Raw genomic sequence first — 21,479 nt, forward strand, 5'->3', positions numbered from 1 at the left:
TTGTTCAGTATTCATAAAGAAAGAAGCAGATTGACTCCTGTTTCCTCCTTTAGGTGTGGCTGCAGTATCAGTGTCTGTGGGACATGCAACCGGAGAACATTTATAATCGTCTGGGAGAAGATCTCAATAAGTGGCAGGCGCTGCTCGTGCAGATCCGCAAAGCTCGAGGCACGTTTGACAATGCTGAGACCAGGAAAGAGTTTGGACCCGTCATCATAGACTATGGCAAGGTCAGAATGTGACCGCTTACATCTCCGTTCTTCATGTTGTTTCGTGTTCAATGTTTCATGTCAGCAGCTAAATTTCTGTTAATGTTTTTCTTCATCTTTGATGGTTTAGGTTCAGTCCAAGGTGAATCTAAAGTATGACTCGTGGCATAAGGAGGTTCTGAGTAAGTTTGGGCAGATGTTGGGCAACAACATGCAGGACTTCCACTCTCAGATCTCTAAGGTGAGTGCAGGTCTCAGCGTTGAAGCATCGTGTTTGTTCGTCCATGTGAGTTTGTCTCAACTTCTTTATGATTCTTCAGTCTCGTCAAGAACTGGAGCAGCATTCAGTAGACACGGCGAGCACCTCTGACGCCGTCACCTTCATTACGTACGTGCAGACCCTCAAGCGCAAGATCAAACAGTTTGAGAAGCAAGTAGATGTGAGTATAATCCACCACATTTAGATTCTTAAATGTATTTCTGTTGAGGAAACATGACAAATCTTCTTGTTCCTGTAGCTGTTCCGCAATGGTCAGCGTCTTCTGGAAAAGCAGCGCTTCCAGTTCCCCCCCTCGTGGCTGTACATTGATAATATCGAGGGTGAGTGGGGTGCATTCAGTGACATCATGAAGCGCAAAGACACAGCCATCCAGCAGCAGGTCGCTAACCTTCAGATGAAGATCGTTCAGGAGGATCGTGCAGTGGAGAACCGCACCACAGACCTGCTGTCAGACTGGGAGAAGACCAAACCAGTGGCTGTACGTTCAGCTCATTTTTGTAAACCATCTGACAGCAGCAGTTACAGGTTCACTTCAGTTCTGGACAGAGTGTTTTTCTGCTGTTTGATCTGTAGGGGAGTCTGCGTCCAGAGGAAGCGCTGCAGTCTCTCACCATCTACGAGGGTAAATTTGGCCGTCTGAAGGATGACCGAGAGAAGTGTGCAAAAGCAAAGGAGGCGTTAGAGCTGACGGACACGGGTCTGTTGAGCAGCAGTGAGGAGAGAGTGCAGGTGAGTCACTCCCATAAAATCTATATTTTTGCGTTGCATTGTAAGGAAGTATTTCTCTAAATGAGTACAGCAGACTTTCAGAAATATGCTCTGGTCAAGCTCAAACACTGCAGCCTTATTAATTATTGTAAATTAATAAATTTTGCCTTTTAATAATAACTTAAGAAAATGAACAGGATGGAAATAAAGAGCTACAGTAAGATAAGGGACTGACAGTTAGCATAAATGAGGGTTTCAACTTAAAGGTAAACTTATATTTTTTATCTTTATTTATGTTGATGTCTTACCAATTTGTAATTTTATCAAATAGGATGGGTTGTGTTAGAGTGAGACAAACAATTAATGGCACAAAAAACATCACAGACTTCATCAAATGCATGACTAAAACTTAATTATATTTGTGCTGTTGTTTTCCAACCAAAAATGATGTTATTCCTGAAGAATGATGGCATAAAGAAAACTTGTGTGTAAAGTTAGACTTTTTGGTTAAATGGTTATTGCAAAAGACTGACAGGCTAGAAAGTGTATATAGAGATCATTTGTGTGTGTGTGTGTGTGTGTGTGGTTTGTCAGGTGGCTCTGGAGGAGCTTCAGGATCTGAAGGGCGTTTGGTCTGAGCTGTCGAAGGTCTGGGAGCAGATCGATCAGATGAAGGAGCAGCCATGGGTCTCTGTGCAGCCGCGCAAGGTGAACGACACACCTGCATCTCAGTGTATAACCTGATTATCAGTCCGTTTGTGTTACTGACTTCATGTTGTTGTTGTTTACAGCTGCGTCAGAATTTAGACGCTCTTCTCAACCAGCTGAAGAACTTCCCCGCTCGTCTGCGGCAGTACGCTTCATACGAGTATGTGCAGAGAATGCTCAAAGGATACATGAAGGTGAGACACTTAAACACTTCAAATCACATGAGAGCTGTTGAATGTTGGGTGAGAGACTGTGGTCTTGCAGTGGTCCATCTGAACTCTGTGTTGGTCTCCAGGTGAACATGCTGGTGATCGAGCTGAAGTCTGAAGCTCTGAAGGACCGTCACTGGAAGCAGCTAATGAAGCGTCTGCATGTGAACTGGGTTCTGTCAGAACTCACTCTGGGGCAGATCTGGGACGTGGACCTGCAGAAGAATGAGATGGTGGTGAAGGACGTGCTGCTGGTGGCTCAGGGAGAGATGGCGCTCGAGGAGTTCCTCAAACAGGTTTCTCATCTATAATGCTGTATCTATATCTGTCTCTCAGGTCTATTGTCCATAATGCAACTCCATTGACTTGAGGGTTCTTTATGAGATGTTTGTGTCAAAGGTCAACCTCTGTTTCCTGAACTGTAGATTCGTGAAGTGTGGAACTCCTACGAGCTCGATCTGGTCAACTATCAGAATAAGTGTCGCCTGATTCGCGGATGGGACGATCTGTTCAACAAAGTCAAAGAGCACATCAACAGTGTGTCGGCCATGAAACTGTCTCCTTACTACAAGGTAATGTGTTTTACCACTTTCAGTTCAAAAGCAGAAACATGCTCCATTTATATATCGTGTTGATCTCAGACCAGATTTCGTTCCTCTGACGCATCTTGTGTGAAAACGGCTGTGTTGATTTAAAGACTTGACCGTGTCCTGCAGGTGTTTGAAGAAGACGCTCTGAGCTGGGAGGATAAACTGAACCGCATCATGGCTCTGTTTGATGTGTGGATTGATGTGCAGCGCCGCTGGGTTTACCTTGAAGGCATTTTTACAGGAAGTGCCGATATCAAACACCTCCTGCCAGTGGAGACGCAGCGCTTCCAGAGGTGAGTGTTATCATGCAATAGATTAATATATGTATCGCACAACAGAGTTTGAACCTGATCATGTGACACATGTGCTTGATTTCCCAGCATCAGCACAGAGTTTCTGGCTCTAATGAAGAAAGTCACCAAGTCTCCGCTGGTCATGGACGTCCTGAACATTCAAGGGGTTCAAAGGTCACTGGAGAGACTCGCGGATCTGCTGGGAAAGATCCAGAAAGCGCTGGGAGAATATCTGGAGAGAGAGCGCTCTTCTTTCCCCAGGTCAGATATTTTAGTGTTTATAATATCAGCTGTGTAGTGTCTGTTACATCTGCTGAAAGCACAGCAGTCCCAGTAAAATATGGTGAATAAGTGAAATAACCTAGTTATTTCAGTTGAAATGACTTTCATAATTGTGCAGATTGTTCTAGATAGTACAGGTGCATCTCAATAAATTAGAATGTCGTGGAAAAGTTCATTTATTTCAGTAATTCAACTCAAATTGTGAAACTCGTGTATTAAATAAATTCAATGCACACAGACTGAAGTAGTTTAAGTCTTTGGTTCTTTTAATTGTGATGATTTTGGCTCACATTTAACAAAAACCCACCAATTCACTATCTCAAAAAATTAGAATATGGTGACATGCCAATCAGCTAATCAACTCAAAACACCTGCAAAGGTTTCCTGAGCCTTCAAAATGGTCTCTCAGTTTGGTTCACTAGGCTACACAATCATGGGGAAGACTGCTGATCTGACAGTTGTCCAGAAGACAATCATTGACACCCTTCACAAGGAGGGTAAGCTACAAACATTCATTGCCAAAGAAGCTGGCTGTTCACAGAGTGCTGTATCCAAGCATGTTAACAGAAAGTTGAGTGGAAGGAAAAAGTGTGGAAGAAAAAGATGCACAATCAACCGAGAGAACCGCAGCCTTATGATTGTCAAGCAAAATCGATTCGAGAATTTGGGTGAACTTCACAAGGAATGGACTGAGGCTGGGGTCAAGGCATCAAGAGCCACCATACACAGACGTGTCAAGGAATTTGGATACAGTTGTCGTATTCCTCTTGTTAAGCCACTCCTGAACCACAGACAACGTCAGAGGCGTCTTACCTGGGCTAAGGAGAAGAAGAACTGGACTGTTGCCCAGTGGTCCAAAGTCCTCTTTTCAGATGAGAGCAAGTTTTGTATTTCATTTGGAAACCAAGGTCCTAGAGTCTGGAGGAAGGGTGGAGAAGCTCATAACCCAAGTTGCTTGAAGTCCAGTGTTAAGTTTCCAAAGTCTGTGATGATTTGGGGTGCAATGTCATCTGCTGGTGTTGGTCCATTGTGTTTTTTGAAAACCAAAGTCACTGCACCCGTTTACCAAGAAATTTTGGAGCACTTCATGCTTCCTTCTGCTGACCAGCTTTTTAAAGATGCTGATTTCATTTTCCAGCAGGATTTGGCACCTGCCCACACTGCCAAAAGCACCAAAAGTTGGTTAAATGACCATGGTGTTGGTGTGCTTGACTGGCCAGCAAACTCACCAGACCTGAACCCCATAGAGAATCTATGGGGTATTGTCAAGAGGAAAATGAGAAACAAGAGACCAAAAAATGCAGATGAGCTGAAGGCCACTGTCAAAGAAACCTGGGCTTCCATACCACCTCAGCAGTGCCACAAACTGATCACCTCCATGCCACGCCGAATTGAGGCAGTAATTAAAGCAAAAGGAGCCCCTACCAAGTATTGAGTACATATACAGTAAATGAACATACTTTCCAGAAGGCCAACAATTCACTAAAAATGTTTTTTTTATTGGTCTTATGATGTATTCTAATTTTTTGAGATAGTGAATTGGTGGGTTTTTGTTAAATGTGAGCCAAAATCATCACAATTAAAAGAACCAAAGACTTAAACTACTTCAGTCTGTGTGCATTGAATTTATTTAATACACGAGTTTCACAATTTGAGTTGAATTACTGAAATAAATGAACTTTTCCACGATATTCTAATTTATTGAGATGCACCTGTACATGTTTTACCGTGCTGTAATCACCATCATACCACCGTTAGATTACCTGCAACTAGTGTCTGAGTATTTTAGTGTTTAGTTTGATTTGCCCGTAAAGATGATTGTTTTATAAATTAGTTTTAACTGACACATGACATCCAACTATATTGTTTCCTGCAGGTTCTACTTTGTTGGTGATGAAGATCTTCTGGAGATTATCGGCAACAGTAAGAACGTGGCCAAACTGCAGAAACACTTCAAGAAAATGTTTGCAGGAGTTTCCAGCATCCTGCTGAATGACGACAACACTGAAGTGCTGGGTATCTCATCCAGAGAGGGAGAAGAGGTACATCAGTACATCTGAAATCAGCAAATTCTCTGTCAGAAGCCTCTTGTCAAATTCATCATCATATGTTTGTTCACAGGTAAAACAGTGCTAGTCTCTCACATGTACACTGTTATTTTCAGGTGCTTTACAAAACTCCAGTGTCCATCACGGAGCATCCGAAGATCAACGAGTGGCTCACGCTGGTGGAGCGCGAGATGAGAGTGACGCTGGCTAAACTGTTGGCGGAGTCCGTCACTGAGGTGGGCGCTTTTAACAAGGGCACCGCCGTCGACCTGAGCACCTACATTGACTGGATTGACAGATACCAGGTCAGTAACTTTCTGAGAACATGAAATCCGAAACAAAACGAATATCCAAGTTAACACACAACACAAACTCAATCTTAATTCTGCCTTTACCGTTCAGGCCCAGCTGGTGGTTCTGTCCACTCAGATCGACTGGTCTGAGAATGTGGAGAACGCTCTGACCACGATTGCGGGCGGAGGGAACATGGCTCCGCTGCAGGCGGTTCTGGCCAATGTGGAGGCCACTCTGAACCTGCTGGCCGACACGGTTCTGATGGAGCAGCCGCCGCTACGCAGGAGGAAACTGGAACATCTGGTCAGAACATCAGAAGCTCATATTGATGTTTCTAACCACAGATTATGTATATTGTAATGTGTGCGTTAAGATCTGGTGGTCAGGGTTCCCACCATCATGGAAAACCTGGACATATCAGGGAATTTTATTAAGGAATTTCCAGTCCAGGAAAAGTAATGGAAATGAGTTAAATCTTAGTCATGGAAAAGTCATGAAAATGTATTTCAGTGAGTTAAATTTCTCTACTCTAAAATAGTTAATCGGCTAGAAATTGTTCTTCGTGAGTGTGACCTTATCCTGTCATTGGAAATACATGTAGACCACAAACATCAAACAACTTCCCATGAACACTGTCTGGTCAGTGCTGCACTTGTCTGGAGCTTTAGACATGTTTGTGAGGTTAATCGTGACACAGTATCTCAAGGGCTCCTTAGTCTCACAGAGCCAGACTTTTGACGATGGACATGAAGTCTGGTTCACTTTACAGATTATTCTAGATGAGAACCGGCCACTTAGACAGGAAGAAAGGGTTAGTGGCTGAGACAAATGGCTCCCTTCCGACTAATTTGGCTACTTTTTTTTTTTTTAGATCACTGAGATGGTCCACCAGAGAGACGTGACCAGAGCTCTGCTCAAGAACAAGATTGACAACCCCAAATCCTTCGAGTGGCTCTGTCAGATGCGCTTCTACTTTGACCCCAAACAGACGGACGTCCTGCAGCAGCTCTCCATTCAGATGGCCAACGCAAAGTTCAACTATGGCTTCGAGTATCTGGGGGTGCAGGACAAGCTGGTGCAGACGCCTCTAACTGACCGCTGCTACCTCACCATGACACAGGCGCTGGAGGCCCGTCTGGGCGGATCTCCCTTTGGTCGGTCCAGTTTCAGAAATTTTTTTGTCATCTGATTCTTGAACTGTCTTCTAGAATGATGGAGCAGCATTTAGGTGTTCATACACGTGAGGTGAAGCTGTTATAAATGTGGTTCTTGTTCTGTAGGTCCTGCTGGAACAGGAAAGACGGAGTCTGTCAAAGCTCTCGGGCACCAGCTCGGTCGATTCGTGCTGGTCTTCAACTGTGACGAGACTTTTGACTTCCAGGTACAGAACAATTTACTTTGACCTGCATTTATCAGAGTTTAAATAAGAATCTGCAGACCTAACTAGTAGTTCTGTCTCTGCACACTGAATCTATACATATGTTGTACATCAAAGGATTGGGCTAAATATCAGGGGACTGTTCATAACGAGTGTCTTTTAATCATGTTGAAACCGTGTGTGTTCTGTCAGGCGATGGGCCGTATCTTCGTGGGTCTGTGTCAGGTGGGTGCATGGGGCTGTTTTGATGAGTTCAACCGTCTGGAGGAGCGTATGCTGTCTGCTGTATCTCAGCAGGTTCAGTACATCCAGGTGGCGCTGAGAGAACACAGCAACCCCAACAGAGACCGCAGTATGTACATTACAAACATCCCAACAAGAACATGAGGAGATATTAGTCTGTGTTAGCAATGTGATATGGATTAGAATATAGATGAACTGTGTGTTGTGAAAGAGAAGAGGTGAACTGATGTCAGTCTTTACATTCACAGTGAACCCTACAGTCATAAATTCTCTAAAACGGCCCAAACTCACCAGAGACATAAGCTGTATATATTGGTGTGAAATTCTTTGTCTGTTTAGGAACCAGTCCCATCTGGAATCCAGTTCCATTGAGATGTTTAAATGGAGGTGATTTCAGTTGTATCAGATCTTGTGTGTGTGTGTGTGTGTTCAGGTGTGCCCATCACCACAGAACTGCTGAACAAACAGGTGAAGGTGAGTCCAGAGATGGCCATCTTCATCACCATGAATCCTGGTTACGCTGGACGCTCCAACCTGCCTGATAACCTGAAGAAGCTCTTCAGAAGTTTAGCCATGACCAAACCGGACCGACAGCTCATCGCTCAGGTCATGCTCTACTCGCAGGGCTTCCGAACCGCGGAGATACTCGCCAAGAAGATCGTCCCCTTCTTCAAGTACACCAACGTTTAGATATTGTTCAGTATTCATCTAGTTCAGCTGTTGATAAGCCACTGTTGACAGCTGAATTTCAGATGCATTATGGTTTGTGTACTGATTACAGAAGCTCTATGAAGTTTTTAGGGGCACGCAATGACAAATGTTCATCTCTTTGTTGCAGGTTGTGTGACGAGCAGCTGTCGTCTCAGTCGCATTATGACTTCGGTCTGCGTGCGCTCAAGAGTGTACTGATCAGCGCCGGGAACGTGAAGAGAGAACGAATCCAGAAGATCAAACGAGAGAAGTGTGAACGAGGAGAGGACGTGGATGAGAACGAAATCGCAGAGAATCTCCCAGAGCAGGAGGTACAAATGACACAAACACAGACTGAGCTAACATCAACATGAAATGCTGTTCACAAACTATTTTGCTTTAGTAAAGTGACGCATTTGTTAGTGAAACGAATATTCAGTAAGAAATAAAATGTAGGGTGGGACTAGAGTTGGGAACAGAGAAATGTTTCTTGTTAAGAACCGGTTCCATTCTTCACAAAATACAAGAATTGTTTGATCTGCATGACTTTCGGTTCCGTTAACGGTTCCCCTACGTGAATTTTCTGCCGATGCGTATGAAACACTGACGGTGTTTCTAGCAACAGAATGCAGGTATATCTAGAGACGGGTTTTTAAAGTTTCAAACTATGTTTAACTTGACGCAATGAAAAATAGTGAGTTGCAGTGCAATCATAGTGAGACGCTCCAAAAGCAGCACAGGGTTCCCAACCATCCTGGAAAACCTGTAATTTTGCAATGAAGTTGTCCAGTCATGGAAAATTAGAAAAATACCTAAATGTCCTGGAAAAGATTTAGACTGTTTCTAACATATTTGTTACATGTACAAAAACATTGTATGATTTGGACTTGGGATAGGTGTCAGACACACACATCCACGATGTGAAGAGGAAAAAAAGGGTCGGAATCACTGAATCCAGTCATAAAAATGCCATTAGCTATAAACTGCGGAATGTCTCGGAGTTTGACATATTTGGGAGGAAAAAGAATGTTTGAATGCACAAATAATCAAATTAAAATTGTGATATGTCCTAGTGTGATTATTAAACTGCAAAAGGCTGTGATTTAATTAAATATATAATCTGCATGTGCTGCGTGCTTCAAAATTAATGTGTAATGAATTCAAATTAATCTTAACCACAATATACATCATAATCTCTCGTGTGTTTTTTGCTTAAATATTACACCCGTTGGGCACATAAAATGTCCTGGAATGTCTTGGAAAGTTGTGCCATGAAAAGAGTGGGAACCCTGCATCTGTCTGAGGCATAAGAACATAAACCAACAACTAAAAGTAGAGCAGAGGAAAGTAGGCCAATAATGGGGTTATTTTTAATGAAATGGAAATAAAACTAACAATATTTTCACTTTGATAGCCACTCTTTCTATCGTCTAAATGCTTTAATTGTCTGCATCCTAATGAAATGTGTTTGAATTATCTGAATTATAATATTCATTAGACCCATATATTAGATTTATTTTTTATGGCTTTTTGGCTTTTTAATGTGATAAGGAAAGTTGAGAGGTGACAGTAAATGAGAGGGAGAAGAGTGGGAATGGGATTGGGAAACGACCTCACGAGCCGGGACTCTAACTGTAGTCACCCACGATGCATCAGCACCACATGTCGCGAGCACAGCCCGCTTATCACATTTTGATTTCATGTTGACTTTATTTAGAACTTACAAGAGTAAACAGAAGAGTGTGTCCTTGTACCTCTGACCCTGTTCCCCTTATGTTCCCATGTGTCAGATTCTGATCCAGAGTGTTTGTGAGACGATGGTGCCGAAGCTGGTGGCAGAAGACATTCCTCTGCTCTTCAGTCTGCTGTCTGACGTCTTCCCCGGCATTCAGTACATGCGAGGAGAGATGACTGCGCTCCGTGAGGAGCTCAAGAAGGTTTGTGCTGAGATGTACCTCACGTACGGAGACGGAGACGATGTGGGCAGCATGTGGGTCGAGAAGGTAAGAAACCTTTTATTAGAGAAGAACCTTTGACCCTCAACTGCATCTTGAGTGACTCATCTTTATCTTGATGATCCTCAGGTGCTGCAGCTGTATCAGATCACTCAGATCAATCATGGTCTGATGATGGTCGGCCCATCAGGCAGTGGTAAGACGATGGCCTGGAGAGTTCTGCTCAAAGCCCTGGAGAGACTGGAGGGGTTGGAGGGCGTCGCCCACATCATCGACCCCAAAGCCATCAGCAAAGACCACCTTTACGGAACCCTGGACCCCAACACACGCGAGTGGACCGACGGACTCTTCACGCATGTGCTCAGGAAGTGAGTGTCGAAGACTGTTATCCTGTTTCAGTAGTGTTTGAGTTTTAATGTCCATATATTAGCAGCTTTATTTTTGTCAGCAACACACCTCATTATTAAGTCATTGATCAGATCACACGTTGACGTCACTGACTGTATGTGTGTTTGATTTGAGGATCATTGATAATGTCCGTGGAGAGCTGCAGAAGAGACAGTGGATCATCTTTGATGGTGACGTGGATCCTGAGTGGGTGGAGAATCTGAACTCTGTGCTGGACGACAACAAACTCTTGACTCTTCCCAACGGAGAGCGTCTCAGTCTGCCGCCAAATGTACTGAAACGGTTTACACTTCACTCAGATTGTTGTCTGCTGTGAGTGTGTAGCGTGTCAGATAATGATGTCACTGCCTTCATCACACAGGTGCGCATCATGTTTGAAGTGCAGGACCTGAAATACGCCACACTAGCCACGGTGTCTCGCTGCGGGATGGTTTGGTTCAGCGAGGACGTTCTCAGCACGGACATGATCTTCAATAACTTCCTTGCGCGTCTGCGGAGCATCCCGCTGGATGAAGGTGAAGATGAGGCTCAGCGCATGAGGAAGGGCACTGAAGACGAGGGGGAGGAGGCCGCATCACCCATGCTGCAGGTACAAGTGAAGATGCTGCTCGGTGTTCTGATTTGAAAAGGAGCAGCACATGTTCAGTTCAAGTCTGCGTTTTTATCAGTGTTTACATCTCTGTGTGTTTGATTGACAGATCCAGAGAGACGCCGCTGCAATTCTGCAGCCATATTTCACCTCCACTGGACTCGTCATCAAAGCTCTGGAGCACGCTTCAAAGATGGAGCACATCATGGACTTCACCCGCCTGCGCTCGCTGGGATCACTCTTCTCCATGCTGCATCAGGCCTGTCGCAATGTCGCGCTGTACAACAACAACCACCCGGATTTCCCCATGCCCATCGACCAGCTGGAGAAATACATGCAGGTGTGTACGAGAGACGTTTGTGTGTAATGGATGTTCATTCTTGTACAGAAAGAGCGTATGTTTGAGAATAAATGCTAGAGAATCCTGCTATGAACAGAAAACAAGCTAACGTTCTCCATTGTGCACAGAAATATCTGATCTACGCCGTCCTGTGGTCCTTCTCGGGTGACAGCAGACTGAAGATGAGGGCGGAGCTTGGAGAATACATTCGCCGCATCACTACTGTTTCACTTCCGTCAGCACCCAACGTTCCCATCATCGATTATGAGGTGTGAACTGACAGATGAAACACAGATGTTCATAATACTGAAGACTAAAACTGCTTTAGTGATTCATTGTGTTTTTTTGAGGTTAATGTGACTGAACTGAACTCTTGCATCCGTCAGGTGTTCATCACGGGTGAGTGGCAGTCCTGGCAGGGTAAGGTGCCTCAGATTGAGGTGGAGACACACAAGGTGGCGTCACCTGATGTGGTGGTGCCCACTTTGGATACGGTGCGTCATGAAGCTCTTCTGTACACCTGGTTGGCTGAACATAAGCCTTTGGTGCTGTGCGGCCCGCCGGGCTCCGGTAAAACCATGACCCTGTTCAGTGCCCTGAGAGCCCTGCCAGACATGGAGGTGAGTTGTAGAGTCACCGTCACGGAGTACATAAAGTAATTTCAGGTTAACAAAATTATTTTACCATATGGTTCAATGGACTGCCAGTAATAAGAGCTCTTAACAGATACAGCAGCAGGTGTCTACACACCTCCAGTGCTTGACCCCTAAAAGGGTTTTTCATGAGTGTCTTCCTGTTTTTTTACATGATCACAAAGAGTGTTGGTTTGTTTGTCACCAGGTTGTAGGTTTGAACTTCTCTAGTGCCACGACCCCCGAGCTGCTGCTGAAGACGTTTGATCATTACTGCGAGTACCGCAGGACTCCTAACGGCGTCGTTCTGGCTCCTGTGCAGCTGGGCAAATGGCTCGTGCTCTTCTGTGATGAAATCAACCTGCCCGACATGGACAAATACGGCACGCAGCGTGTCATTTCCTTCATCAGACAGGTGTGATGTCACCAGGTGATTTCATTGTGATGGGCTCTTTTTGTTCATGATGTGGAATTTAAAACATTGTGCCTTTGACTTCAGATGGTGGAGCACGGCGGCTTCTATCGCACCTCCGATCAGACGTGGGTGAAACTCGAACGCATCCAGTTTGTCGGTGCCTGTAACCCCCCCACAGACCCTGGCAGGAAGCCCCTCTCTCACAGGTTCACCTGTCATGTGATCTGCATTGTTTTAAAACGCTACATATAGTGTTTGTTTAGTGATGTCATGAGGATATTTATTTGTGTATATAAATGCAGATTCTTGCGGCATGTGCCGGTCGTGTACGTGGACTATCCTGGCCCCGCCTCCCTCACGCAGATCTACGGCACTTTCAACAGAGCGATGCTCAGACTGATTCCTTCACTGCGAACCTTCGCTGAACCGCTCACTGCTGCCATGGTGGAGTTCTACACAATGTCTCAGGTTTGAATATTGAACACACCTTATCAGTTCCTGTTGCTCAGCTGGTAAAGCAGAGCGCTGATAACGCCAAGATCAGGGGTTTGAAACCCAGGGAACATACATACTGATAAAATGTGATTATACATTAAATGCACTGAAAGACACTTGGATAAAAGTTGTCTGTGAAGTAAACGAACATAAAATGAACACTTTTTCAAAATCTCTTCTCCAATTAGGAGCGCTTCACTCAGGACACGCAGCCGCACTACATCTACTCCCCTCGAGAGATGACCCGTTGGGTGAGGGGCATCTTTGAGGCTTTACGCCCGTTGGAGACATTACCTGTGGAGGGTCTCATTCGCATCTGGGCTCATGAAGCTCTTCGACTCTTCCAGGATCGGTGAGTTTAAAACGAGTGTGTTGAAATAAGGAGGTCTGGCAGAACTCATGTCTTACTGTAGTGAAATGGCACAATGATTGAATTGATTCTTCTGACAGATTGGTGGAGGACGAGGAGAGACGCTGGACCGATGAGAACATCGACACTGTGGCCCTCAAACACTTTCCCAACATCGACCGTGACAAAGGCCTCAACAGACCCATTCTCTACAGCAACTGGCTCTCAAAGGTGAGCAGTCCGAGACGTCATAGCAGGTCACCAGTAAAATCCTGGAGGTCACCAGTAAACTCTTGAGATGTTTAAGCTGTTTCTGTTCTCCTGTAGGACTATGTTCCTGTGGAGCAGGAGGAGCTGCGTGATTATGTGAAGGCCCGTCTGAAGGTCTTCTACGAGGAGGAGCTGGATGTTCCTCTGGTGCTCTTCAATGAGGTTCTGGATCACGTGCTGCGGATCGACAGGTGTGGAGAGTCACAATCATTGTTACTGTGCATGATTTCACTCTGTTGATGGGTCATTAATGATTGGCTGATTCTCTCTCTAGAATCTTCCGTCAGCCGCAGGGTCATCTGCTCCTAATTGGAGTCAGTGGTGCTGGAAAGACAACACTCTCTCGGTTTGTGGCCTGGATGAACGGACTGAGTGTCTATCAGATCAAGGTGGAAATTACCAAATGAACACCATGAAAAACTCTTGTGCTGCTTTGTGTATTTTTTAGGGTTTATAACCTTGATCATCTTCACAGGTACACAGGAAATACACCGGAGAGGACTTTGATGAAGACCTGCGGACGGTTCTTCGTCGGTCTGGATGTAAGAATGAGAAGATTGCCTTCATCATGGACGAGTCTAACGTGCTGGACTCTGGCTTCCTGGAGCGCATGAACACGCTGCTGGCCAACGGAGAGGTGAGACACGTTTGAAGCGCAGCCCTCCATTGATGTTTGTTTTGAGTTCAGCATTCTGAAGTGCATGTGGTGCTGCTGCTGCTGTAGGTGCCCGGCCTGTTTGAAGGCGATGAATATGCCACCCTGATGACCCAGTGTAAGGAGGGCGCGCAGAAGGAGGGCTTGATGTTAGACACCCATGAGGAGCTTTACAAATGGTTCACCAGTCAAGTGATCAGGAACTTGCATGTGGTCTTCACCATGAATCCTTCATCAGAGGGCCTGAAGGACCGCGCAGCCACATCACCCGCCCTCTTCAACAGGTACAACCATTGCCAGCAATGTTTAACCTGTTCAGTTCACTAGCCTGTGAGAATTGACTGTGACAAGCGATCTTTGCCAGTAGAATAGCAGCATCTCCTGCAGAGTTAAGTTTCATGTTATGTAAATTGTTGTTGTGGGTCATAGTTTTTCTGCACTGATGGTGGTTTCTCTGCAGGTGTGTGCTGAACTGGTTTGGTGATTGGTCCACTGAAGCACTCTACCAGGTGGGTAAAGAGTTCACCAGCAAGATGGACCTGGAGAAACCAAACTACAAAGTGCCCGACTACATGCCCACAGTGTATGACAAACTGCCCCAGCCGCCCACTCATCGTGAGGCCATTGTCAACGGTTGCGTGTTTGTGCATCAGACGCTGCACCAGGTCAGAAACACTGTCTGCTGTCACATGATCTGTTGCTTTACAAGTTTTATTTGGTGACCTGCAGCACACAGTTGTGTATTTTACTCTGGTGTGTGTTAGGCGAACAACCGTCTGGCTAAGCGTGGCGGTCGCACCATGGCCATCACCCCCGCCACTACCTGGACTTCATCAACCACTACGCTAACCTGTTCAATGAAAAACGCAGCGAGCTGGAGGAGCAGCAGATGCATCTCAACGTGGGACTGCGCAAAATAAAAGAGACTGTAGATCAGGTATGTCGTGACATCATCACTCGAGCAACCTGAACGCAGGCAGACTTGTCTGCTGTATTAGTGTTGACGATGTGTTGTGTTACAGGTGGAGGAGCTGCGGCGTGACCTGCGCATCAAGAGTCAAGAGCTGGAGGTGAAGAACGCTGCTGCAAACGACAAACTGAAGAAGATGGTGAAAGATCAGCAGGAGGCCGAGAAGAAAAAGGTAAGAGGAGTGATTACATATACCTGTGAAGTCCTTGTGTTCAACTGGTTAAAATGCTCTTGCAACCCTCATCTCGGTCAACAGGTCATGAGTCAAGAGATCCAGGAAGCAGTTTACAAGCAACAGGAAGTGATTAAAGACAAGCAGCTGAGTGTGAAACAGGATTTGGATCAAGTGGAGCCGGCTGTTATTGAAGCTCAGAACGGTATGAATGATGAATTATCACACTTTCCTCTGTGTCACAGTGTGATTTTACATTTCGCTCACATCAATTACAGTAAATGACCCTGATTAAAGTTCATATCTATGTGAAATGACATTTTTTCCTGTCATATTGTGATCTTCTGCTTCTAAAGAAATATTCACCATTTTTTCATGTGATGTTTGAGGGCCAGAAGAGGCACATACATCATCTGCTGTATAATGTCTGAACTCACTTATATTAGAATATTGGTGTTCTAAAAAGAGAAATGTAAACACTGGTGATGCTACCTAGTAATACAAAGCCATCACTGGTTTGATGAGGTGAGAAAATGGTGAATATTTCCTTCTGTGAAACTGTCAGTTCTTTCTGCAGTTCTTCTCGCCTCTTATCTTTGTATGTTTGGCAGTGGTGTTCACTCTCTTCACCGCGGTAATGTCTCTGCTCTCCATCTGTCTTCACTCTTTCTCTCTGCTCATGATCTTGTGACCCGTTTAGCTGTTAAATCTATTAAGAAGCAGCACTTAGTGGAGGTGCGGTCGATGGCCAACCCGCCGGCGGCAGTTAAACTGGCTCTGGAGTCCATCTGCCTGCTGCTGGGCGAGAGCACCACCGACTGGAAACAGATTCGCTCCATCATAATGCGCGAGAACTTCATCCCCACTATTGTGAACTTTTCTGCTGATGAGATCAGGTGACTGTCATGCTTGGTGTGGAGCAGCGGCCGTTGTGCTTAAAGAGGAAAACTGTTTGTTCAATATCAGAGTTATTTGCAATGGTCACTCATGATCAAATAACATACTGGCAGTTTATAGACCCAGAATCAGGCTCAATCAGTCAGATTAGCAGGTCACGTGACACAGTCCCTCTTTTCACCGCTGCGGCTGTTCTGCTCCCGCCATATGAACCCGTTCATCCTTCATGGCCCTAAACCTACCCCCACCCCCCACCCCTCCATTTCCTCTTTAGCGGTCAGCTCTATAAAGAAGCAGCATCTTGTTGAAGTGCGTGCTATGGCCAACCCGCCGGCAGCTGTTAAACTGGCTCTAGAGTCTATCTGTCTGTTGCTGGGGGAGGAAACTAATGACTGGAAAAAGATCAGACAAGTTATAATCAGAGACAATTTCATCTCCAGCATAGTCAACTTTGTCTCTGAGGACATGAGGTATTATCATCTCTTCTCATACTTATATAATCCTCTCAGGTACAAGAGATGGACTCTTAGATACTGTCTCAGGCTAATCAGACATCAGATGAACTTGTTTTGATTGGTTATTACTATGTTAGTGAAGAGATATTCAGTAGTACAGACAATATTGACAGAAGTGTGGATGCTTTAGTCCTTTCCTAATTGTGTGTCATTACAACATTACAGCCAAAACCTGTAAGCTTAATTCTAACAAACTATTGTGTTCATCACAGTGACTCCATCCGTGAGAAGATGAAGAAGAACTACATGTCCAACCCCAGCTACAACTACGAGCAGGTCAACCGTGCGTCTCTGGCCTGCGGGCCGATGGTCAAATGGGCGATTGCTCAGGTATGAACTCATGAATCGGGCTGCTGCACCTCTGCTGTGACCGCAGTGACTCTGGTCATAATAGATGTTTGTGTTCAGTTGAATTACGCAGACATGCTGAAGCGGGTCGAGCCTCTGAGGAATGAGCTGCAGAAACTGGAGGATGACGCTACAGACAACAAGACAAAGGCGGAGGAAGTTGAGCAGATGATCAGGGATCTGGAGGCCAGCATTGCTCGCTATAAGGAGGAGTATGCCGTGCTCATCTCTGAAGCTCAGGCCATTAAAGCTGATCTGGCCGCTGTGGAGGCAAAGGTACAACACGAGAGGTCACGACACTCATGGACTGCTCTCTCTCTTTCTTTGTCCTGTCTCTTTCATTTACTTACTGTAGCACATTGATTTGATGGCACAAGATTTAATTGCTTTTATAATGGCTACCAAAGGTGTGTGCGCACTTAAACTTATGGTAGTTTAAGAAGTTGTTGTTTGCTCTGAATATTTGTTCAGATTTCTTGTGTTGAAGCTCAATCCGTGGTGCAAGCGCACATGTGGGACTTCACTAGCGTGATTTCTTCAAGATTTTTCATATTTCTTGCATCAACAGTCAGTAATTGTCGTTTTATTCTGCAGGTGAACCGCAGTACAGCTTTGCTGAAGAGTTTATCTGCCGAGAGAGAGCGTTGGGAAAAGACCAGTGAGACCTTCAAGAATCAGATGTCCACCATCGCAGGAGACTGTCTCCTCTCGGCTGCCTTCATCGCTTATGCTGGTTATTTTGATCAGCAGATGAGGCAGAACCTCTTCACCACCTGGTCTCATCATCTCCAACAGGCCAATATTCAGGTATGGATGCACATGACCTCTAAGAATCAGATGATCAAAACGTACAGCCTCAGTAGTCCTAAGTGTTGTTTAACTAACGTTTATTATAGTGAGGTTTTTATGATATAACCTGTAATGTGTTTTTCAAACCAGTTCCGCACAGACATTGCCAGGACAGAGTATCTGTCTAATGCTGATGAGCGACTGCGCTGGCAGGCAAACTCACTGCCCGCTGATGACCTCTGCACCGAGAACGCCATCATGCTCAAGAGATTCAACAGGTGAGTGTCACGAGTGACCTCATGCAGCGTACAAGCATCAGAGTAGATAGGAAGAGTTCTGCTATGACTCGACATAGGTGGAGCTGGGTAATTATGTAGACTTTGTTCAACAGGTATCCACTGATAATAGATCCATCAGGTCAAGCCACTGAGTTCATCATGAACGAATACAAAGACAAAAAGATGACACGCACCAGCTTTTTGGACGATGCCTTCAGGAAGAATTTGGAGAGTGCCCTGAGATTCGGCAACCCTCTGCTGGTTCAGGTATGGAGCCGTTCACGTAATGGGGTTGATCTGGTCTGGACCTGAATGTACCAAACTGAGAATTTCATGTCCAAGTTTAAACTTGCACATAATAGAAACATTGTGTCAAGTCTAGTCATTTGTATTTGAATCGTTTTAAAACAGCTTTACAGAAACTCTTAACTGTAAAGTCTTGAAGACTCCAGTGAAATCATACCTTAATGTCTGTAAACTCTGTGTCAATCTGTTGGTATTTGGATCATTTATTGCTCATGATTCGAGGCTTTTGTCCAATCTTCTCTTAGGATGTGGAGAGTTACGATCCTATATTGAACCCAGTGCTGAACAGAGAGGTGCGCAGGACCGGCGGGCGAGTTCTCATCACCCTCGGAGATCAGGACATCGACTTGTCTCCCTCATTTGTCATCTTCCTCTCCACACGAGACCCAACGGTACATGATCTGATGACATGGATATCATTGCCTTCAGATTGTCTGTGAATTATGAAACCAAATATTGAAACACACATGCAAGTATTGATTGAAAGTTAACGTGTCTTCGCAGGTTGAGTTCCCTCCAGATCTTTGCTCACGTGTGACGTTTGTGAACTTCACCGTGACCCGCAGCAGCCTGCAGAGTCAGTGTCTCAATGAGGTCCTGAAGGCCGAGCGTCCAGACGTGGACGAGAAACGATCAGACCTGCTGAAACTGCAGGGTGAGTGACTGGGAACACCACAGCACGTTTACTGATTGCTATTGAAGGGATTATTGAAGTTCTGCTGTGCTTTATAATGTCAACATGACCATCGTCTGTTTAGGTGAATTCCAGCTGCGTCTGCGTCAACTGGAGAAATCTCTACTGCAGGCCCTGAACGAGGTCAAGGGTCGTATCCTGGACGATGACACCATCATCACCACTCTAGAGAACCTGAAGAAGGAAGCAGCAGAAGTGACCAGGAAGGTGGAGGAAACGGATATCATCATGCAGGAAGTGGAGACGGTGTCTCAGCAGTATCTGTCTCTGTCTTCCGCCTGCAGCAGCATCTATTTCACTATGGAGTCTCTAAACCAGGTCACACAAACATCTGGATCATTAATAATGCTGAAGTGATTTTCTCTATAGGCAGAACATATTGTTTCTAATGTGGCTTATGGATTTGTGTGTCTGTGACTGTCGTTATACTCTTCCTCTTCATTTATACTGTTTTTGTGTCTTCCTCAGATGCATTTCCTGTATCAGTACTCGCTGCATTTCTTCCTGGATATCTACCACACTGTGTTATATGAGAACTCTAATCTTAAGAGTGTGAGCGACCATACACAGCGCCTGTCCCACATCACTAAAGATCTGTTCCAGGTCAGACATTTCTGAATCCAATTATTCTGTCTTTGAAGGGTTTAATTAAAGATTGAGGTATGACAGTCCTTCAGACACAAGCAGACAAACTCCGAGAGGAAGATGTGTTTGAAGGACTTATTCAGGGGGTGTTGTGTTCAGGGCTGCAACTAACGATCATTCTGATAATTGAATAATCTAACGATTATTCGAACGATTATTCGACTATTTGGTCGATTATTGCAACGATTAATCGTTAGCTCTTAACCGATTATTCAGCTTGTACCCCAACTTAAAAGATTGTATTAAATGTGCTTACTAACAATAGAGGACAAAATCATCTTTTAAAAATCTCTTTAAATGACCTTCATTGAATTACAGGAAAAAATACTTTAAGTTTAATTCAGGAAAGAAATTCACTGCAAAAAATCCTATTATCAAGTGTTTTTGTCTTGTTTTCCATTTAAAATTCCCTCATACGTTGTGATGAACATCAGCTGAAGCTGTTTGTAAAGTTTAGAGTTAATCTGTGATCTGTGTAATTCTTCAGTCAGTCGTGAACTGCAGTGCTGCTCTCACACGTCATCATTAGAGTTTAATGTGATCTCATGTTATGTTAAATGACATCAAATGACTATTCGACAACGAACATTTTTGCAGACAATTTTTTATCATCGACGTTGTCGATAACGTTGACTAATCGTTTCAGCCCTAGTTGTTGTGTTGTAATATATTGTGATGTGGTGTTTTTCTGTTCAGGTTGCATTTAACAGAGTTGCTCGAGGAATGTTGCATCAGGATCACATCACGTTTGCTATGCTGCTCGCCAGAATCAACCTGAAGGGCTTGACCAGGTACAAACCAACAAAAACTGTTACAACTTCTAGATTTCCCAAATAGACTGAGTATTGAGTGAAAGACAGAGTGGCCCTGCTGTATGTGATGAGTGAGAGATTTCATTTTTGTTTTGCTTATTTAATCACTCCCTGTAATTTGCTTCACTCTTTGCTCTGGTGTTTTTCAGTGAACCATCATTTGACGCTGAGTTCCAGCACTTCTTGCGTGGAAAGGAGATCGTGTTGAGCGGGACAACTGTGCCGAAGGTGAAGGGTTTGAGCACAGAGCAGTCGGAAGCCATGGTGCGCCTCAGCCGTCTGCCGGCGTTTAATGAACTGGTGTCTAAAGTCCAGGCCGATGAGGTGACCGTCCATCCATCCATTCCACTGTCACAGAAATGAATTAGATCACATGGGTTGATACGGTGGTCTAAATGTGAAATGTTTCTGTTCTCCAGCAATTCTTTATGTGGATTGAGAGCAACTCTCCAGAACTGTCTGTACCGTATCTTTGGACTGAAGAGAAGGCGTCCAGTAAGAATTCATGCATTTTCACACTAAACATCTTGTTGAAGTGTACAGAAGTAACAAGTGTGTGTTGATGTTTGTCCTCAGCTGTGATTGGTCAGGCTGTGCATCAGCTGCTGTTGATTCAAGCGTTCAGACCTGATCGTCTGTTGGCCATGACACACATCTTTGTGTCTAAAGTCATGGGAGAAAACTTCATGGCCATCATTGAACAGCCGCTTGACCTGGCCAACATCGTGGACAGTGAGGTAAAGATGAGTGTTCTGTTGGTCACTGATGTGGAGTTTTTGTTTCGTTTCATACTCTTCTCATCATGGACTGTAGATTATTTGCTGTCAGTGTGATGGATGCTGGTCATGCATTAATGGAGATGTTTGAATCTACAGGTGAAGCCCGGAACTCCAGTTCTCATGTGTTCTGTGCCGGGTTATGATGCCAGCGGGCTGGTCCGGGATCTCGCTGCTGAACAGAACAAACACATCACCTCCATTTCCATTGGTAAGAACCTTCAATATCAACAAACA

At 44.7% G+C, this 21,479-nt stretch overlaps 1 protein-coding gene across 1 annotated transcript in view; it reads left to right on the forward strand.

Annotated features, from left to right (window-relative positions):
• Positions 1–21,479, forward strand: part of dync1h1 (dynein, cytoplasmic 1, heavy chain 1) — a 34,970-nt gene that overhangs the window by 8,965 nt on the left and 4,526 nt on the right. Inside the window, 55 exon segments of the mRNA XM_051722785.1 lie at positions 54–230; positions 340–450; positions 530–649; positions 728–967; positions 1,063–1,218; positions 1,792–1,905; positions 1,989–2,099; positions 2,201–2,410; positions 2,540–2,686; positions 2,831–2,997; positions 3,085–3,258; positions 5,156–5,321; positions 5,444–5,632; positions 5,730–5,924; positions 6,493–6,775; positions 6,902–7,002; positions 7,192–7,351; positions 7,676–7,916; positions 8,081–8,264; positions 9,723–9,935; positions 10,017–10,255; positions 10,410–10,566; positions 10,657–10,884; positions 10,994–11,224; positions 11,353–11,493; positions 11,611–11,844; positions 12,065–12,271; positions 12,356–12,477; positions 12,574–12,739; positions 12,955–13,118; positions 13,217–13,346; positions 13,443–13,576; positions 13,660–13,774; positions 13,861–14,022; positions 14,110–14,324; positions 14,501–14,705; positions 14,805–14,847; positions 14,850–14,977; positions 15,063–15,182; positions 15,267–15,387; positions 15,883–16,078; positions 16,807–16,924; positions 17,003–17,218; positions 17,537–17,749; positions 17,882–18,009; positions 18,123–18,276; positions 18,561–18,707; positions 18,820–18,970; positions 19,074–19,327; positions 19,478–19,612; positions 20,351–20,445; positions 20,616–20,790; positions 20,886–20,961; positions 21,043–21,203; positions 21,342–21,453. Of these exon segments, the coding sequence (XP_051578745.1) occupies positions 54–230; positions 340–450; positions 530–649; positions 728–967; positions 1,063–1,218; positions 1,792–1,905; positions 1,989–2,099; positions 2,201–2,410; positions 2,540–2,686; positions 2,831–2,997; positions 3,085–3,258; positions 5,156–5,321; positions 5,444–5,632; positions 5,730–5,924; positions 6,493–6,775; positions 6,902–7,002; positions 7,192–7,351; positions 7,676–7,916; positions 8,081–8,264; positions 9,723–9,935; positions 10,017–10,255; positions 10,410–10,566; positions 10,657–10,884; positions 10,994–11,224; positions 11,353–11,493; positions 11,611–11,844; positions 12,065–12,271; positions 12,356–12,477; positions 12,574–12,739; positions 12,955–13,118; positions 13,217–13,346; positions 13,443–13,576; positions 13,660–13,774; positions 13,861–14,022; positions 14,110–14,324; positions 14,501–14,705; positions 14,805–14,847; positions 14,850–14,977; positions 15,063–15,182; positions 15,267–15,387; positions 15,883–16,078; positions 16,807–16,924; positions 17,003–17,218; positions 17,537–17,749; positions 17,882–18,009; positions 18,123–18,276; positions 18,561–18,707; positions 18,820–18,970; positions 19,074–19,327; positions 19,478–19,612; positions 20,351–20,445; positions 20,616–20,790; positions 20,886–20,961; positions 21,043–21,203; positions 21,342–21,453 (9,052 nt within the window).

The sequence above is a fragment of the Myxocyprinus asiaticus genome, chromosome 17, assembly GCF_019703515.2.
Source record: "Myxocyprinus asiaticus isolate MX2 ecotype Aquarium Trade chromosome 17, UBuf_Myxa_2, whole genome shotgun sequence".
NCBI classification, from domain to species: Eukaryota; Metazoa; Chordata; class Actinopteri; order Cypriniformes; family Catostomidae; genus Myxocyprinus; species Myxocyprinus asiaticus.